We start from the raw sequence: 20,357 nt of genomic DNA on the forward strand, positions 1-20,357 counted from the left end.
TAGGTTGGCTCTGTGGTGCCAGCCGGCAACAGAAGAATGCATCTTTCAAGTCCAATACAGTAAAAAATGTTGCTTCTGGTGGGATCAAACTCAACAAGGTATATGGGTTTGGTACATTTGGGTGCAAGGTCTCGATAGCCTGGTTTACGAGCCTCAAGTCCTGCACTGGCCTGTATTCATCTGTCCCAGGTTTTCGAACAGGCAAAAGGGGTGTGTTCCATTCTGATTGGCAAGGCTTAAGCAGACCATATTTTAATAGGCGGTCCAAATGTTTCTGGATGCCCTCCGCTGCTCGCCGGGGTAAGGGATATTGCTTTACAGATACAGGGGTAGCCATAGGTTTTAGGGTTACTACAATTGGAGCTATATTCTTAGCCATTCCTGGTGGGCTATTTTCGGCCCATACTCCTGGTGGCACCTGTAGAGTTCGGAGGAGCTTGTTTAATTCTGTATCCAATGTGGGTTGGACTTGCAAGGCTGACATTAGGCGCCATGATTGTTCCTTAGGTACTGAGAGGGTAATTATTCCTGCTGCTTTTGATGGCAGTTTCATTTCTGGACCTCGAGGAGTGAAAGTGATTTGGGCCTGCAATTTGGACAGCATATCTCTACCTAAGAGAGGTATTGGACACTCAGGTATATACAAAAACTGATGGGTTAAACGATGTCCCCCAATCTGGCATTCCAAAGGTTGGAGGAAAGACCTCTTGGCTGACTGTCCAGTGGCACTTTTAATGACTACACTTTTAGATGCCTTTTTCTGCAATAGTTCTGGGAGTACTGAGTATTCAGCCCCAGTATCAATCATAAAGTCTATTAAATGGCTCCCTAATTGAATCGTGACCGTGGGCTCCTGGAAGCCTAACTTTATGGAGTCCGGTCGTTCCTAGTCTTGGGTAAAATCCTCTTCTGCCAGTCCAATGAAATTGTCTCTACTCCGTCCCTGTCCTGGTCTCTGATATCTTCCATCTCGGATCATTCCCCGTCCCCGTCCCTGGTTTCTTGGGCCGGAGCCGGAGCCTGGGCCTGGGCCTGGGCCTGGGCGTACTTCTTCCAACCTCAGGGGTTCAGGACACTCCCGCTTCCAATGACCCTCCTTCTTGCAATTTGCACATTGATTCCTTCCCAGTGGTGGATTCCTTCCTCGCCCTCGCCCTCCATTTAAGGGGCGGTGGTCTTGCTTCACTGCTGTGGCTAGCATTACCATCTTTTCCTTCTGCCACTTCTTCTTCTCTTGCTTCTCAGCCTCATCCCTATTCCGATAAACTCGGCGTGCAATGGCCATAATTTGGCTCATCAGCATCCCTTCCCATCCTTCTGATTTCTGAATTTTCTTACGAATGTCAGAAGCGCACTGGGCCACAAATGTAGCAGTAATCATTCTACTGTTTTCAGGGGCTTCAGGGTCAAAAGGAGTCCATATACGATAGGCTTCTTGCAGCCTCTCTAAAAAGTCTCCCGGACTCTCATTTGGTTTTTGTTCTACTTCTGAGACTTTAGACATATTAGTGGGCTTCTGGCATGCCCTGCGGATACCTTGCACAAGTGTCTGGCGGTAGGTGGTGAGTCTGGCCAGGTGAATTGCATTGTTTGGATCCCAATTAGGATCTTCCAAGGGAAAGTTATCTTGGAGATGACGGTCAATATTATAAATATTTCCCCCTCTGGCCTGCTCACGCAAATATATCTGTGCCTTTTCAATTATGTCTCTCCTTTCCTCAGTGGTGAACAGAGTATTTAGGAGCTGGCGACAATCTGTCCAAGTAGGGCTATGAGTATTTACTATTGAAGTCACCAAGTCCATCATAGCCTGAGGTTTTTCTGCAAAAGATGGGGTGTGTGTTTTCCAATTCATCAGATCTGTAGTTGTGAATGGAATATATTGCAGGGTCGAAGTTCGAGGTGGCCGTGGTCCGGGTTGCCCATTAACCAGCGCAGGCTCCTCAAGTGCATCAAATACTCTTCTAAGAGGGGCTACTACGTGATCTTTCTCTTCACTTTGCTCTAGGGGCCTCAAATCATAGGGGATGGTATCTGTCGCAAGGCGTTCTTTTAGCAGCTTTATACGCCTGGCTGTATTGCTTGCTGACCGAGCAAGGTCTCCCTGTAACTTCTGTAACATTTCTCTGGGACTTGGATGTACAGGGGTTTGGGGTGGGCAATCAGTTGTTCCACTAAAGGAGACTGTAGATGGAGGTCTATTAGGAGTCACAGGTGGAATAACCACTTCTGCTTGGGCTTTATTATAGAACTCCAATGCCTCCTGAAGATATTTATCATAATCTATCAAGGAATCAAGCTCTGTGACTCCACTCCCATTATTCATTCCAGTTTCTTGCCTTGGGGTTACAACTGGTGGAGTGTTTGGATTAAGCTCCCTTCGATGTGGAGCATAGGGTGGAGGTGGAAGCACCTCTTCCTCTGGCCCCTCAAAAATGGGTTTGAGTTTATTTGGCAAGATTCCTTTCCTAGCTTCGGCTTTTACAGCCAATAATTTGCATCGTTTGACTTTGCATTCCCTTATCCATGGAGGATTTTTATTTAATGTGCTCAGCCAGGAATCTATATATGGAAATTGTTCTGGGCACCCTCCAGTTTCTTTGGCGATATCAGTCCAAAGTTTGCTTACTAAATTTATATCAAAGGTTCCCTGGGATGGCCATCCAGTAATTTGTTTTGGCCATTCTAGTTCACATAACGTTCTCAAGCGCTCTGGCGTCATTTTGACTCCATATGCCCCTGAGAAGGCTTTCTTAAAATTATTTAACATACACTCAAGAGGTGTATTTTCCCCCTTTGAACCCCCAACTCCCATTGTATGGCCCTGTGAAGTATCCACTCAGTCACTCACAGACGCGCTTCGTGGGTTTCCTTGCCTAGTGAAGTCGGCCTTACTAGGAACCGAAGTACTGCCCACTCCACACTCAGGTCAGCTACAGATTGCTCTGTACTTTCTCACACATACAATGCGCTGGATACTTCACCACACTCTACCTCCCAATCCTTCCCTTTCCCTACACCAGATCACCATCTGATGTACCCAACCACCTAGCGTACTCAGTTTCCCCTTACTGAGACGCAGAAGTTTGATCAAGACTTCTCTTCCTCCTAATTAATTGGAGGGCCAAAAATCCCTTTGTGCACTTACCCTTGGTTGGTTCCCTGTTTCCCCCGGTCCGTCGCCGCCAGTGAGCAGGGTATCAGACAGACGAGTCTTCTGCGTTCCCCCTGGAAAAATTTACCAGTGCGCGCTTTGGGTAAGCAGTTGTCCTCTCTCTTGTACCCTGCCCAGTAGGGCGAAGGGGCTGCGTTCCAGCAGACCACTTATCCGAGTCACAGGGCACCATAAAATGTAGCACCCTGCTTGTGGTTAACGCTTAGCTGGAATGAAATATTCAACGCAGCAATAGAGAAATTAAAATAGTAATTTATTTGTCAGACAAATAAATAAGAGGCTCAGTGGTACGTGGTTACCAAGCTCTGGCCTGGCCTCCTGCCATTCTGGCCAGCACTTATATTCCCTTAATCCAGCCCCCTTTGCTCCTCCTGTGGCTGCCTCTGTCCAATCAGCCTGGTTGAAATTCCTATTGGCTGTTTGCTAGAACCAATCACAAAAGATACACCCACAAAAGATACACCCATTTCCTTGCCCTTATATGGGAGACAAAGAGTTATATATAAATGACAAATAAGTAATAATATATCTTACATGGAATCTTAATTACCAGCTCACCTCTTGCCCTTCTTGCCCTATTGCCTTCTAAAACAAATGGTTTAATCTTACATTTTATGTTCAACAGATGTCAAGGATCTTGAGTTTCACATCAACATTGAAAGATTTCCTTCATTTAATGTTTCTAAACAAATGCCTGACAACCATATATCAAGACTGCCCGGATGGCGTCTTCTGTCTGGCAGGGGGGGGCTGGTGGCTGACTTAATTTCAGGATAAATACAACTCTTACAACCATATGAAATAAGAATCTAGCATTCCTTAAATCCTTTGCATAATTACATTTAAGCCAATATATTTAAGCTAATATATTTCATACATTTATCATAGGTAGCCTCTTAAAAGAATAAAGCTTTTCAAAGTAAAAAGGAAGGAACTCAATAAAACACAGCTTTTAAAAGAAGCCTCTTCAGTTTGCACCTCCCCCTTTCCCCCTCCTCTCCAGCCTCAAAATAAAATAGGAAGAAGCTGCTTCTTCTGCCAAGCCAGTTGCCTTTCCAACATTTAACACATTTTAACCTTTTTTAACTCTCTCAGTTTAAGAAACAGCTTTAGAAGAGACTTCCCCAAAAATGCTCTCTTTCTTTCTACCAGCTAAATGTTTTTCCTTCCATTTGCTCCTGGCCTTTTAACCTTAGAAAGAAGATCTGGCTCATTTTACTGGGAGGCACATTGGTATTATCTTCCCCATTCCTAATGGTGTTTTCTCAGCCTTGGGGCAGCATATGTAATTCTCCCTTTTTATGACTTTGAGAATTGTTTTTCTACTATAAATCAATGGGGCCCTTCTTGTCTTAGGAGGAAAAACATCTTGCCAAGGTTCTTTTAGGCAGCTGGTCTTTTGCCTGGCATGAAACATTTGAAAATCCTTTTTTAAGCTCATTTTAAAATACAAGCCTTGATTGAAATATATAGAAGCTTTGATAAAAATGCAGGCTTATGATTAGATGCCTCAAGACTAGAAAGGCATTTGCTCTGATCCGGCTCAGCTCTTCCTTATATTCAATCAGACTTATTTTCAGGGAAGAATGTGTAGCTTTGCAATCTCACTCCATTACAAAGTGTAAAATGCTGAATAATTTAAAGGTTACTTTAACTAATACCCCTTGACAGGCCACTTAATAAAGAGCAATTTTTGTCTTGGGTTAACTGCAAAATAGTGTTTTTAAGTGACAGTCCCATGGAAGAATATCTGCATTTCTGAAACACCGAAGGTCAAGTCAGTCAACAGATTATGCATTTCTCCAGCTGTGTATGAAAGAGGTAGATCGTTTTACAGGTGTGTGTTTCAGAAAAAGAAAAACCTCAGTCAAATGCAGGAAATGTCCAATTTAAAATGAAACACTATGCTGTTAAAATAAAGTACACACACACACACACACACACACTTAGAGCCAGTATGAAAAAGAAGTATATGAGTCATAGGGGACTTGAAAACATTGCAGCTTTAAGAGACGGGGGCCTGGTAAGGGTGTCTATATTTAAGTATTACAGAATGGAAAAAAATGTGGTGTGTATGTTAGAGTAAAAGCCTTGTGCTGCAGTGCAGCATTTCTACTGATTCTCTCTCACTTTGGGCTTATCCACACTACTGTTTGCCCTACAGCTTTCCTCTGGGATAACCTGTGATTTAGCACTGGATTGGAGCAAACAGCAATCAGGTTTTCAGTGGATTGCTGTTTGTTCCGATTTATCACTAAAGAGCGAGTTTTCCCTGGGGAAAGTAGCAAAACTGCTTGGACCAGTGCCTAGAAAGCATGGGACAAGTGGAAAACTGCTCGGACAAGTGGAAGTGTGGATGAGCCCTTTATTGTGTAACTCAAGCTTGGGTTATTTGGAGCTATAATTTCAAAGCATTTCTAGTTGCTCTATGTAACAGCAAACCAGGGTGTGCCGCTATTGGCACTTGCAAGTGTGAGACTGCAGTTGGCACACAGTTTCTGCTTGCCACTCCCCCTTCCAACACATGCGAAGGGTGGAGCTAATCAGAAGTTTCCGATTCTGGTTGACAGTCTGCACACCCAAGCACAGCAAATATGGTTTCATCTAATCAAGAGTTTGCCTGCAAGCAAGCATCCCAGTCCATAGCCATGGTTTGGAATGCTGTTTTTGCAGGCAAACTTTGCTTTAAGCGGTGGCATACCGTAGTTGCCAGTGAGTAGAAGCTTCTGGTCCCCCCCCCCCTTGCACACAAAGGAAGGAGAGAAGAGAGCACACTGCTTGCAAAGTCAGCAGCTGCTTGTAACCATGTTTTGCTTGTGCTCAAACACTTTCCTTTCTCCCTTAGGAGGAGATTATAGGCTTCCATCCTTAGTTGGTTTAAGTAGCAGTTTTTGGTTTTTATTCTGGCTTGATATATCGGCTTGCTAACTTGTACAAACCACAGTTTCCCTAGTTTGGCCAAAGTGGGAAATAGGAACGGAAGCTTTAAATCTTCTCCCTTTGTGCCCAAGCTTCACACGGGCAGCAAGAAACCATGGTTGTTTCGGTCTGAATTAGGCCAAAGTATTATTTCACAGCACCCTATCATGACTAGACCTCTAATTTACTATATTAGTAAATGGATTATCGTAGCGTCTAACATCACTGTGCGTCTCCTGGTTTCACTATATTCTTGTGCATCTTTCAGGTTCAACTTATCTCCTACTTTTGACCAGATCTTAATGATAGTTCCAAGCTTTATGAAGCAAATCAGTATATGCAAAACAATTTTTTAAAAAATCTCTTTGGGCTTCTGTATGATCCCATACTCCTCTCTAGCATTTTCTTTAAAATATACATGATTCGTATGCAATTTCTACTGCAGATTTTGAGAGAGAGAGAGAGAGAGAGAGAGAGAGAGAGAGAGAGAGAGACCCAGCTGGGGTTCACTCTGCATGAAAATAATTGGTTATTATCTCTTTTTGAGTAAACTATGATTAGCTCCATGTTTCTGTTGGACATGAAGCTCTAAACAAATAGTCTTTTGGCCCCCATACAACTTCCTCTGAAAATTCTGGTTGGTAAATATGAAAGAGTTTTCAAATTAAATGACCAGTAATTTTCTGAACAGTCTTAGAAAACAACCCAGAAGAGACTTCAGTCCAGAGTAAATAAGATGCAGATGCCACATTAAACAAGACATAATTTTCTGTGTAGGCAGGAATACTGCAACTTACTCAATGGATAAAAGGGGCTATAGATGGCTGTTTCTTCAATATATAGATGCTGCCAAAAAACACTGTGAACTAATCAAGGCAATTAACTGTCTGACATCATTAACTGAATCACAGGACTAGCTGTTGCTGTCCTGATAACAGCAAAAAACTTAGTTGCAATTCTGAATGAGATCAGACAATATTTCCTAATTACTGCATGAGTGAAATAAGCCGTAACACTTTAAAATTAGCTGGATACATTTATGATGATGAGTGCTACAGGAAAGGTTTCAACATGCTGCTTCAACTATGATGTTTAGATATTGGAAATGAGTTTTGCCTCCTGGAATTTGGGTTTATTCTTCTTTCTTTTCACTGTTATAACTGATCTGTAGGGTGGCAGTGATTCCATAGTTTCATTATTATCCTGGATCTCCCCATCACAACATACCATGAATGCAAATCTCTTTCAAAAAGCATATTTTCATAGTTTTGCAATTCAATTCCTACCTCAAAAGAGGAAAATTTGTATGTTTTTATTCTGTTTTTCTTTGTATAATCTTTCTAGAAGCTCTGCCCTTTTTCTTATTTTCCCATCTTTAGAAGCTATACATCTTTAGAGGAATTTTTAGAAGCATTCCTATCATTTAGAAGCATTGGGAAATCATATTCACACTCTGAAGATTGCCTGTGTCATTCAACAATATAAAGCTGAAATATTGAGCTAAGGACAACAACACAGCAGCAGAGCAGACTTTGCATGCAAAAGGTCCCCAGGTCATAGAATCTTAGAACTGTTAGAGTTGGAAGGGACCCCAAGGGTCATCTAGTCCAACCCCCTGCAATGCAGGAATCTCAGCTAAAGCATCCATGACAGATGGCCATCCAACCTCTGTTCAAAAACCTCCAAGGAAGGAGAGTCCACATGGCAATCTCACTGGTTGGTAGTTACCCGGGTCTTCCTTTCCCCCCTTTTTAAAGATGGGGACAACATTGGCCAGCCTCCAGTCTGTAGGGACCTCACCTGTTCTCCAATAATTCTCAAAGATAATAGACAAAGTCTCTGAAGTTACATCCGCAAGCTCCTTTACTACCCTTGGATGCAGCTCATCAGACCGTGGAGATTTGTACCTCTTTTCCTATCTTGGGCTGCAGCTCCCTCTTTACATTATTTATTCTGTTATCACAAGGTTGGTATCACTTTCCTTTTGGGGGAAGACGGGGCAAGGTAGGTGTTGAGTAGTTCCGCCTTTTCTCTGTCTTTTCTTCTTCTTCCCCACGCAGAGGACCTACCACTTGTTTCTTCTTCCTCTTACTTCGGACATAGCCAAATAAACCTTTATTATTATTATTTTTAAGATCTCTTGCAAGCCTGAGCTGATTCTGAGCTTTAGCTAGGCTGACTTTCCCCCTGCAACTGTTGGCTACTCGTATATACTCCTCCTTTGTGATTTCCCCTTTCTTCTATTTCTTACACATGCCCTCAATTCTCAGCTCACCTGCAAGCCACACCCGTTTCCTTAGATGCCTCCTACTTTTCTTTCTTGTTGGTATTGTCTGTATTTGGGCCTTCAATATTTCTCCTTTTAGAAACTCCCATCCTTCTTGGACTCCCTTCTCACTGAGTATTTCTGACCACGGGATCACACCCAGCAGCTCCTTCAGCTTTTCGAAACTGGTCAATCCCCAGCGGCGTAGCATGGGTTGTCAGCACCCGGGGCAAGGCAAGTAATTTGCGCCCCCTAACCCGGGGCAAGGCAAGTAATTTGCGCCCCCTAACCCAGGGCAAGGCAAGTAATTTGCGCCCCTAACCCCTAACCTGCCGCCGCTGCCAGCTTCTTCTTGCTGCTGCCTGGGCTGGTCGGGTGTGGTTCTCTCCCGCGCTCAGCGCTGCGCTGGGCGGCCGCTGCACTGTCCCTCCCCCAGATAGTCCCTCCCTCGCTCTCTCTCCGCTCTGCACCGCACCGCACGCCTGGCACCCTCCCCCTCCACAGTGGGCGGCGACCCGGCAGCTCGGATCGGATTCGCACAGCCAGCACTGCAGTGAGAGAGAGAGTGAGTGAGCCAGGTAGGGGCAGAGAGCTGCGAGTGCGAGCGCCCCCCCAAAAAATGTTGCGCCCAGTGCGGCTGGCCCCCCCTGCACCCCCCACGCTACGCCACTGTCAATCCCTAACTTCTCTAATTATAATTATCTCAGGAAACATGCTAGAAAAGGCCCTTGTCTGGCTAGCTGCCATTAGCCAAAAGGAGACAATAGTGTGCAAAATGAACCAAAGGTCCAACAGTATTAGCTATCTTTTCAATATATGCAATATATGGATTTTAGATGGTAGAAAATTTGTCTGTATAGGAGTTTATGAAATAAGCATCTCCTACCTGCTTCACCAGAAATATCAAGGATCAATTCTATTGTTGGCTTTTTACATCCTGTTTGAAGGTGTACATTAAGCATTGTCATGCTGAGGATGATCACAATTCTAGGTAATTCAGCTGCCAACGTTTGAACAGTTTCCATATGTATAAGCACATAATTTTCTTTAAGACTGCCCATAAGAGATTAATATTTTTGTTATCCTTTTCTCATTTTGATAATAAGCTGTCTGCTTGAAGCTCCAGGCAGTTGAATTTGCTTTTTACTGATTCAAGTTTTCTGTTTGTAATTAAGGAAGATTTAGAAACACATCCTTATGAAAAGAACAAAGAAACCTTTAAATCTTTAAGCAGCTCAGTGGTAAATTTTATTTATGCTCCTGGGTGTCAATCTCCACAGTATCACACTGCTTTCCCAAGCATTAAGCAGCTACTGAAAAGTTAAGTGTTATTAGAAATTCCTTACACCTGCCGAGAAAAGGAGGTCAGTAAATCTGAGACTTTAGGCAAGTGGATTGAATCAATACATTCCTGGGCAACATTTCGAACGTGTAAGAGGATTAACTGTTCAAGATTTCTTAAGAAGGCTCACAAACTAGGCATAATGTAAACTATCAATATTCTTCCTACAGAAATAGTGAAGGACTCACTGTTGTGAGACCCAACTCCAGTCAAGTTGGGTGGGTAAGGCAAAGTGAGGTAGAGAGAAACTAAGACACAGAGAAGAAAGCCAGAAACAGTACTTGCAGCCACCAGTAAAAGTAGGGTCCCCAAATTGCTCAGACCAGTGGGCAGGCTAGATCTTGAAACCTCTATAGAGCAGGGATGAGGAAGCACCTAGATGTTGCTGGACTACAACACCTAGTCACTGTGGCTGTGCTCTATCTCCAAAGGCAGAGGCAATATGCCTCTGAGCACTAGTTGATGGAAATAACAGGTGGGAAGAGTGCTGTTGTACCCAAGTACGGCTTGTGAGCACCTCATGGGCATCTTGGCATCACCTGTTTTGGACTGGGACATTTATAGTATATACTCCCTCCACAGCTCAGTTCCCTGTTCATGAGAATCCCAGAAGACGTTCCATTTCCCCTTCAGCCAAAACCCACTCCACAACCTATTAAGGTATTAAGTTATATCTAACCATCTGGAGAATGGGCAATCAGAGGGGTTATACCAAGGTTGGGACCGCTGAAAGCAATACAGGCAGAGAAATGATGGTGGAAAACACATCCTTAACTTGCCAGCTTTCCCTCTCAGATGCGTGAAAAGGAGTGCCTCTAAAACCAACAGAGGCACTACCATATGGGTTCCTATACAGGAAGAAGTGCCTTAATTCTACCTATTTGCATCCCTGAGATCTCAACAGTCTTTTTAAAAAATATGTATGCAGTAGTACCTCATTTCGAATGTAATCCGTTCCAGAAGACCATTTGAGTTCCGAAACATTCGAAAACCGAAATCTCAAAACGGAAATCTCAATATGGAAGCTGCGTTTCCAGTTTGACTTCCGAGGTGCATTCGAAAACCAAAGCATTTATGGTGTTTGAGTTCCAAAACATTCATCAACGGAGATGTTCGAAAACCAAGGTACCACTGTATATACTGTATATCTCTGTAGGCTACCTTTCTGTGTACAATTCATCCAAGGTGGCTTACATAAAAAAAGTTCAACACAGTATCTACAAGATACACAAATACAAAATAAGTCAACACCAGCCCCAAAGTTACTAAGCCAGAAGCAGTAGCAGTAATAACAACAATAATAATACATATTCTGAAAACATACCCAATTACTTGGGGAGTGAATCGTACTAAATTCAATGGGCTTTGCTTCTGAGCAGACATGTATATAATTACACAGCTGACAAGTCTAAGAAATATTTTAAATCTTGATAACCAAAAAACAAAACAAAAACCACTTTTATTCCTCCTCTAAATTGTATCATTTTTTTCAGCACAGCTGCAAAACTGAGGGATCAGGTGGGAAAGACAGTGCTTTAAAATATTTAGCTGGAAAGCCATGCATATGAAGCTGCCTTATACTGAGTCAGAGCCAATGGTCCATCAGTACTGCCTATGATTGGCAGTGGCTCTCTGGGATTTCAGACAGGGGACATTCACAGTCCTACCTGGAAAAGCCAGGGCTGGATTTCCATAGAGTAGATATTATAACCTGCGTCTCAGCACCCAGCAAACATTTTTGAAACTACTGTGCAAATACTTCAGCTATACATTGTACGGGAAAAAATCATTTCCATTAATTTTATCACGACCTCTCTGCTTGCAACATATAATCATCATCACCACCATCATCGATGCCCCCAAGTGGTTACATTTGACAGACTTCTGTTTTCCGCATATTCGGAGAGAGTGTCAAAATAATGTTACCACAACATGTTGTATATTTATGAGAACGAGGATAACGGCGGAAGAATGTTTAATGCATGAGGCCTATGAGGGATTTGTTGCAAGAAGGCATTTGCACTCCCTCTCAGCATGTAAAGGCATATGTAATTTAGCAGAACCTGTAATGTGACAAGTTTAAGGAACAAACAAAGCACACACTTCTAACAAGACAACTGGTGAAATGGATTTTCAAATAAGAGCGTCTTCACCATGCTCCTGAGATCACCAGGTGCATGTGCAAGCTTGTTTGCCACCACTTTACATGTTAGCAGGGTATACAAAGAAAAAACAGAATGGAAAATACTGTTTATGTGCCAAGATCTTGGACGCGCTGAACAGTCAACTTATAAATCTCTGCCTTTTCTAAACAGAATGCCAGGCAGCAGGAAACAACTCAAGGGATGAAGCATCTCTGTGCTCAAAACAAGGTGATGGAGGCTGTGGTTTTCCTTGAATGAAACCTGGGCACTAAGCCTCAGTTCTTTACAGTGAGGGTGAAGATAACCTTTGCTCTGCTTTGTTTTCAGCCTTGTATCCTAGAAGCAAAGAATTCTGATCTAGCTCAATTGTTTACAGCCTTCTGCTTTCCACTGTCGCCAGCCAGCCTTTTCCTAGTTTCCTGTTCATTTTCTCAGCAGCCATCCCTAAAGGCTACAACAACCCCACTTTTAGAAGGATACGGGAAATAAAGCAGAGATTGCGGATGTGGAATGTGCTATGCCAGAGTACACAAGAGGCCACTAAACAACACTCTTAAAAAACAAAACAAAATAGATATGGAAAACACTTCTGGAAAAGCCCTCTTAGGTGAGTTACTACAAAGCAAGGCAGTTGCTTTATCCTCGATATCAACCTGTGGATTTATAGTTGAATATTCATAAATTGTCTGCTCCAAAGAAAGTGAAATTAAATGGGAGACTCTATTTGGGCTGTAGATTTGCTTGAAAATTAAAAGGTTTTGGAAAGGGGTGAGAGTGGCCACATTTGCATCTAATACTAAGCCAAACATTGCATGCAGAAGATCTCAAATTCAATTCCAGGCATCTCCGGGTAGGGTTGGGAAGAACTCATGCCTGAAACCCTAGAGAGCCACTGCCAGTCAGTGTAGTTAATACTGAACTAGGTGGACTAGTGGTCTGGGTGGACTAGGTGGACGCGGGTGGCGCTGTGGTCTAAACCCCTGAGCCTCTTGGGCTTGCCAATCGGAAAATCAGCAGTTCGAATCCCCGTGATGGAGTGAGCTTCCATTGCTCTGTCCCAGCCCCTGCCAACTTAGCAGTTCGAAAGCACGCCACGCCAGTGCAAGTAGATAAATAGGTACAGCTGCGGTGGGAAGGTAAACAGCATTTCTGTGCACTCTGGCACTCGTCACGGTGTCCTGTTGCGCCAGAACCAGTTCAGATATGCTGGCCACATGATCTGGAAAGCTGTCTGTGGATAAACACCGGCTCCCTTGGCCTGAAAGCAAGATGAGCCCTGCAACTCCATAATTACCTTTGACTGAAATTAACTGTCCAGGGGTCCTTTACCTTACCTAGTGGTCTGATTCAGTATATGGCATTTTCCTATGTTCCTCTGCTGTTCTCTCCCTCTCTCTCATCCCCCATCCTTTTAGTATCCTCTTAACATGAGTGTCACCACATTACCCAAGGATCCTCTGGAGCACAGTCTAACACAGAGATGGGTGTGCTTAAGGTGATCCAACATGATAGAAGTGTACAAAATTATGCAATGATTGTGGCCATTGTGTTTTTTAGTATGAGAATACTTGAGAGACACTATTCTGAACAGAAATTAGTAGCATGTCTAGAACCTTCTGGTTACTGATCAAAATGATGGTAGGCGAGCTTTTGCAAAAGCTCAGACCATGCTTTGGATTGCTTTTCATTTATTCCATTTGTTTATTGCTAAAATTCATATCCACTGTCTCAGCTCACAGAGACCCATGTTGTGGCGTACAAATGTATCATACCAAACACAAGGATTTATTATTATTTTTATTTATTATTATTTTTAAAAAAGCTACTAAGAGAACAAATCCAAAAGCCAATTTGGGTAGAATGATGGAATATTTTTGTAGAATCCAAAAGTCAATAGGGGTAGAATGCCCACATGCTGTGGCTCTGGCCTTGGCCCATCTCCATCCCACATATTTGTGCTGGCAAATCTTTTGGTGATACTTAAAAAAAAAAAAAAAAGGCCCTGCAACACCAGTATATAATTAATATAATTAATAATGGGGTGCTGAGAATTTTGCTTCCTCCTCCTCCTCCCATTTGATTCTCTCCCCCGTCTTCTTTTAAAAACTTCATGTTCAGCTAATACATACAGCTACATCATGGAGTATTTTCTAGGGCATGTGCTAGCGACGTGAGCTGTCATGCGATGAGATACTTCTCTTTCTCTCCAGCAATTCTCTTTTGATCTATTCTCAGAATTCTCAGAGCAAAACAACACTGAGCAAGTTTAACATCAAGAACATTTCTTCTTTTTGCTTTATTTTTTTCATAGCAACTAGAACAAAAGTTCTTTTGCTAATCCCTCCATATGACGTCTAAATTAATAACTCATTTGCACATTGCACAAGAATGACTGAATTTAGGAGCAATTGCTTTCTGAACACCATTCTTCACAGGCAGTGAAGATCCATTACCAAGGCTAAAGGCATATGAACTTAAAGATTTGTTTATAGTGATTGTGGCAAAGCTCCAAGTGCATTCAGGATAATTTACAACATAAGCAATTTGGCTTTGAAGAAAGTAAAATCCTCTTCTTGTTAAAAATCTGTTTCTAGTTATATGTTTAATTCTTTTTCTTTTCTTTCTGTAATTTTTAAAACTTTAATAAATATTATTATTTAAAATTTTTTTTAAAAAAATCTGTTTCTTGTTACCCTTTCCTTTCTTGTATCGTAAATGAAGTTAAACATATTAGAAGTGAGGAATGAACTAACTACTCTGCAAATCTGATGAGTTCCAAGTCCTAGAGCATGTAAAAGGAGTTGATTTTTATTCTTATTCTTATTCTTTTATTTTATTTTATTTGTACCCTGCCCATCTGACTGGGTTGCCCCAGCCACTCTGGCTGGCTTCCAACGCATATAAAAACATAATAAAACATTACATATTAAAAAGTTCCCCAATACAGGGCTGCCTTCAGGTGTCTTCTAAAGGTTATAATAGTTTCTTATCCCCTCTCTTTGCAAACGGACTTCCTCCCCTCTTCTGGGGAGGAAGAACCCCATTTGTGTTTGTGGGAGAAGAAATGGTGACTAGCACATGAATGAAAGCATCCCTCTTCCTTACCGCTTCCCCCTCTACATTCCCCCTTTCCCAAAGCACCTTCTTGTTTGTAAAACTTAATATCATCAGGGCCTCTTACACATGGCTACTGCTCATTGCGGCATCATGAGGATCAAATATGGGGATGTGATGCCATTAACACACCCATAGTTCCTTGGAGGAAGAGAGAGATAAAAATATCTTGCTGAGTAACTGTGACTGGCTTCAAGAGTTCTGCTTAGGCCCAGATCGGTTAAGGAGCCAAGCCTCTGAAGGTCAATACCGCCATCTAGGTTTGTACTTGATGCAGTGCACGGCCTTGTGACCTTGCAGAATCCAACATGAGGGGTGTCCCAGAACCCCGTGCGATAATGCTAAGATCTCTAATGAAAATGTTACATTGGTGGTATCTAACACCAAGTAAACTGGCAAAAATGTATATATCAAAATTGAATAAGTGTTGGAAATGCAAAGAGAAAGAAGGTACTTTCTATCATATGTGGTGGTCTTGCACTAAGCTTAAAGCTTACTGGGAAATGATGTATAATGAATTGAAAAAGATGTTTAAAATAACATTTGCAAAAACAAAACAAAACCAGAAGCTTTCCTTCTGGGAATTATAGGGGTAGAACTACCTAAACAGTATAGAAATTTATTCATTTATGCGACTACAGCGGCAAGAATGTTATTTGCCCAAAAAATGGAAAGAAGAATGAGTCCTGACGAAAGAAGATTGGATACAAAAACTCATGGACTATGCAGAAATGACGAAACTTACTGGAAAAATAAGAAATCAAGACAACAAACTTCTTATAACAGAATGAAAATGGTTTATAAAATATGTACAAATAAATTGTAAACAGATAAGAACATTGGCAGGATTATTGTAACAACCTGCAATTTCATAAGAGTAAATAATTAAAGTAGATGAATAAAAGAATAAGTTAATTTAGAATATGCAGGAAATGATAAATATAAATTTAAGGAATTGCAGAAAGAGGAGGAAGTTGAGTTTCAAAATGTTAAAATGATTGTAAAACTATTGAAATGTATATAACTGAAAATCACATTTAATTATTTTTTAAAGAGCTAATACTAAGGTCTCTGGGGTGGTTTCTTACTTAGCTTGCATACCCTGCTCCCCTCTGCTTTGCACCTGCTGGCCAGGCCAGAACCACCATACTCAGAATGTGATGGTTGCGTGAAGAGCCCTCAAAAGTGGCACATAAGCAACAGCACAATTTCTCCTTCTTACCTCTCTTTCATGGTGGCCAAGGCCTTCTTCAGGGCTCCTGAGATTGAGGACATGAACTTCCTGTGGCAATCCAACGGTCCCTTTGCTTGCGCAGCCAGATAAAACCGTAAAGCTCTCAAGCAAGGCTTGAACTGGATGGGAGCTATTGACAGGTGACAACACACACTCGTTCGTAGGCACGGGACCTGCAAAGTAAATGACAAATGAACAGGATTTTGAGGGAAAAGGCTAAACTAGATTAGGGCAACATTTAGGCAGTTCTCTCATTGACTGCTGGATAGCAAGCTATGTTATTATCCCAGCTGCCGCAAGGTTTCAAACTGGTAATACACAAGTTACAAACAACAACGTTAATATGAATTAAAGAAGTAGGGTGTGATCGAGGGAAAATCAAGAATACTCTTCATTCATTGAAACCAATGTTAAGTGCTTAAGGCTGCAGTCCTATGAACACTTTCCTAGGAATAAGATCCAGGGAAGCAGTGGATTCTCTTAAACCAGTTTAGGATTGTGCTGCCAGGATACAAACCTGTGCACACTTTCTTCGGAGTAAAGCCCCATTGCCCTCGGAGGGACTTCTGATAAAGAAGTACAGACTAGACTGAAAATCATATATGGAATTTATAACTTAAACGTAAACTCAATTAAAACTACGCCCTATAAATTTTAATGAGCTTTGCATACAATTATACTTTTAAAATGGTATTTAGATAGGATTATAGCTGTGAGTTTCTTTGCATTGTATCCATTGTTACAAAAACAGCCTTCTGCAATGTGCTTTCCTAGCCTAGATCATTTATAGTGTATCAACTTTTAATCAATTCATGGTTCTTCTACAACACTTACGGGGTACCCGTGACCTTCCAGATGCAGTCGAACTCCAACACCCATCATCCCCAACCACTGGTTATGCTGGCTGAGGGTTATGGGAGTTGGGGTCCAACAATATCTGGCTGACCTCAGCTTTTCCATTCCTATTATAGCCTGGGGTAGCTCAGTTGATAAATCATGAGACTCCTCATCTCAGGGTCTTGGGTTTGAGACCCATGTTGGGCAAAAGATTCCTGCAAGGCAGGGAACTGGACTAGATGACTCTCGTGGTCCCTTCCAACTCTACAATTCTTTTTTAAGCTGTACTGATCTTCCAACAGCTAGTGGTGTTCAGCATTTAGGTGTTAGACTAGGACTAAAACAGCAAAGATTCAAAGCCCATCCCATCCAGAAACTGACTGGGTGATAATAGCAAAAGCCTTTCCACTGCCGTATCTTAATCTGTAAAGCAAGAATGTTGACCTCTCCACTCTTATGAAAGGTAAGAGTGCACAGCATTCTGTGCAGCAGAAAGTAATACAACCTCAGATTAAGGTGTTCTTAAGAAATAAATGAATTTAGGGCAAAATTCTAGAATTTTAAAAGTGAGTGTTGGCATGACTAAGATAAATGGTTATTTATCACATAGCTTCATTGCAAATCCAGAACAAATAACTGCAAAAACACTGTATATTCACTGTCTCGCTTTTGATGTTGCACTGATCTAGAACGCAAAAACACCAGTCAGGTAAGCCGCCTATGCAACAATGCTGCTTTTATCACTAAACAAACGGACATGTCTGGGTGCCTGGTTTATTGCGTCTGACAGCAATTGCCTAAGCTGATAACAGCCCTCTCACCCAAAACGCAGGGTATATCCTTGCAAATAATCTCTACAACACGGTACAGAACCACACACTTTCACGCTGTGTATAGAGCATTATGGCTGCGGTATAGCAAGACAGCAGGACAGCTGATGTGTGTGGAGGAGTTTGCATACAAAGTACATCTGCAGGAAGCTAAAGCAAGGCAAATGTTTATGGAAAACAGGCCCGTGTCTCCAAATCTATGCATAAGCCTGCAGTGATAGCCAGAGATTTTGTATGTTTTTCATTCCAGAGGTCGCTGAAGAAGTACTGCGGTTTGAGCTCCTACCAGGCACACATCAATGTAAATTAGAATTTTATTCAGTATAGCTGAATACAAGTGTGTGTGTGTAAGCCATAGTTGAATCTTAGGAACCACCTCCGCCCATAGGAGCTTCCCATCACATCTGCAGCACTGGAGATAATCTGGAGAGGTCTACTCCACATATCACTTCCAAAAGACTTCTGCTCTTAGAGCGTTCAGCTTTTTCTGCAATGCTGCTTCCAGGATGCCCTCACTCAAGTAGGCATGTTGAAAGATGCAACATTTCTGAGTTTCAGGAGGAAGGCAACAGCAGTCAGCGACTTATCTCTCCCATCCCACGTTTTGGTAGTGGGTAGGAGAGTGGTTCTCAAAGGGTGTGCCACATCACACTGGTGTGGCAGGAGAGGACGGCAAGTGTAGCAGGAAGATCCATGGGCAATCAAAGAAACATTTAAGCATTTCAGTGTACCATAATATCAAAATACTATAATAACACTCTGGTGTTTAGTTAAGCTGGTTGGAACATGTGTAGAAACCTGCCCTGATTTTGATTCATTGCAGAATAAATTCAAAGTTCGTGTTCTTTGTATTGTTTCACATGCATTGTGACTTTTCCTTATAACTCACTCTCCGATTGATTTGGAGCCGGCTAAAAGTGATAATCAGATAAATATGAAGATACAACACTGTGCCATTTAGTTCCATAGCCTCTGAGTCATCTTCCCTTGGCAAAGCGCATTCAACATCAAAACAAACCATTTCATGCTGTATCAGCTTCCTTGTCCATTGCCAAACCATCAACCAACTACTATGCAAAATGTGCCAGTGTTTTATTTGAACACCACATCCTGGTCTCCCCCCCCCCCCCCGCCCACTCTAAACCATCCACAACCACTGGCATTTTCCAAAACATATTCACCATTCATAGAAAACCCTTCTTTTTACTTAGCTCAATGTGCCTTCATGGCTTCAGCAAATCATAACTAGCACTTCATTTGATTTTTACCCACCCATTTCAGTGCGGTGGAAATGGCTTCCTTTGGCTATCCTCAAAAATGTTTGAAGTTCAGCTGCCTGGTTAAAGAAAGAATGTCACTACAAACATGTCACTAATCACCCTGGAAACTTTAGACAAAGGGCAGAGGTTTTTTTAAAAAAAAAAAATCTATAGAAGAAACAGAAAACAATCATCAATTTCACTTTGCCAGTTTTATTTTAATTAATTCATCTAATTAATCAATCAATCAATTAGGAGGACACCTAATACAGGTGTTTTTAAATTATAGAATTTAAAACATGACAAGTGTATTAAAAGAAAAGCCCTGGTGAATCCGCTGCCCTTAGCCAAACCCATCTCTTGGTTAAATAGCAGTGTGACTATGATAGGATTTCTTATATAATCTCACTTAAAATTCCCAGCATATAATTTTTAGAGTTGCAATGCTGCTGCTTCTGTAAAAAAATGCAGGGTGGGAGGCTCCCTCTACCTCTATACCCTTTGTATCCAAATCAACTATGCCACAATTCATGCTCAATGAATGAGAAAGACCTAGGGAACCAGCCCTACCTCGCTCTGCTGCTTAACAATCAAGCCACTACTGTTGTTTGCAATAAAAGCCCATAGAACTGCCTTATTAAAAAACTTTTTTTTTTTTGAAGAAAACAAGTTTTCTCCCCCTTCCCGTCGCTATGTGCTTCTAATAAAAACATGCAGTTCTCATACCAACATCTGGAAATTATTGAATTTAATTTTAGCACCCCGATTTCCCATATCACCAGGCCACTAATGTTTAACGTGTGTTGTGCTGTAATAAAGCAACTACAATGTGGGAAGAGGAGGGATTTTACAACCTTGAGGTCAACATGTAACTGTAGCGGACTTGATTCTAACTCTTAAGAAAGGCCAGTATGCAGTGCACTCTATTTCCACAGAGAACACACTCTTCAAGGCTGTCAGCTGAAAAGTGTGACCAAGTCAAACAAATTGCATGGCTATGTGCTGCAACCTCCAGAGCGTGGTAACTATTTTCTACAGGATTCCCCCAAAGCTCCAAGATTGCCCCAGTGAGATCCAGCAAGCACAGGAAGAAACCACAGATGTTTATTAGCAGAACTTCAGAGGAGAGAACATTTGAAATGCCATACTGTGTGCATCGCATGAAAGACTCAAGAGCTTTCTTTCAGCTGCTAAAGCAAAACAGGAAACAGCAGGCTTCAGGAGCACCAGGGATATT

General features: G+C 41.9%; 1 protein-coding gene across 1 annotated transcript in view; it reads right to left on the reverse strand.

Moving 5' to 3' along the window:
- Positions 1–20,357, reverse strand: part of TGFBR3 (transforming growth factor beta receptor 3) — a 158,537-nt gene that overhangs the window by 77,500 nt on the left and 60,680 nt on the right. Inside the window, exon 3 of the mRNA XM_081865840.1 lies at positions 16,183–16,367. Within this exon, the coding sequence (XP_081721966.1) occupies positions 16,183–16,367 (185 nt within the window). The remainder of the gene's footprint in view (positions 1–16,182; positions 16,368–20,357) is intronic.

This window comes from Podarcis erhardii (genome assembly GCF_964252035.2).
Source record: "Podarcis erhardii genome assembly, chromosome: 6".
Classification (NCBI taxonomy): domain Eukaryota; kingdom Metazoa; phylum Chordata; class Lepidosauria; order Squamata; family Lacertidae; genus Podarcis; species Podarcis erhardii.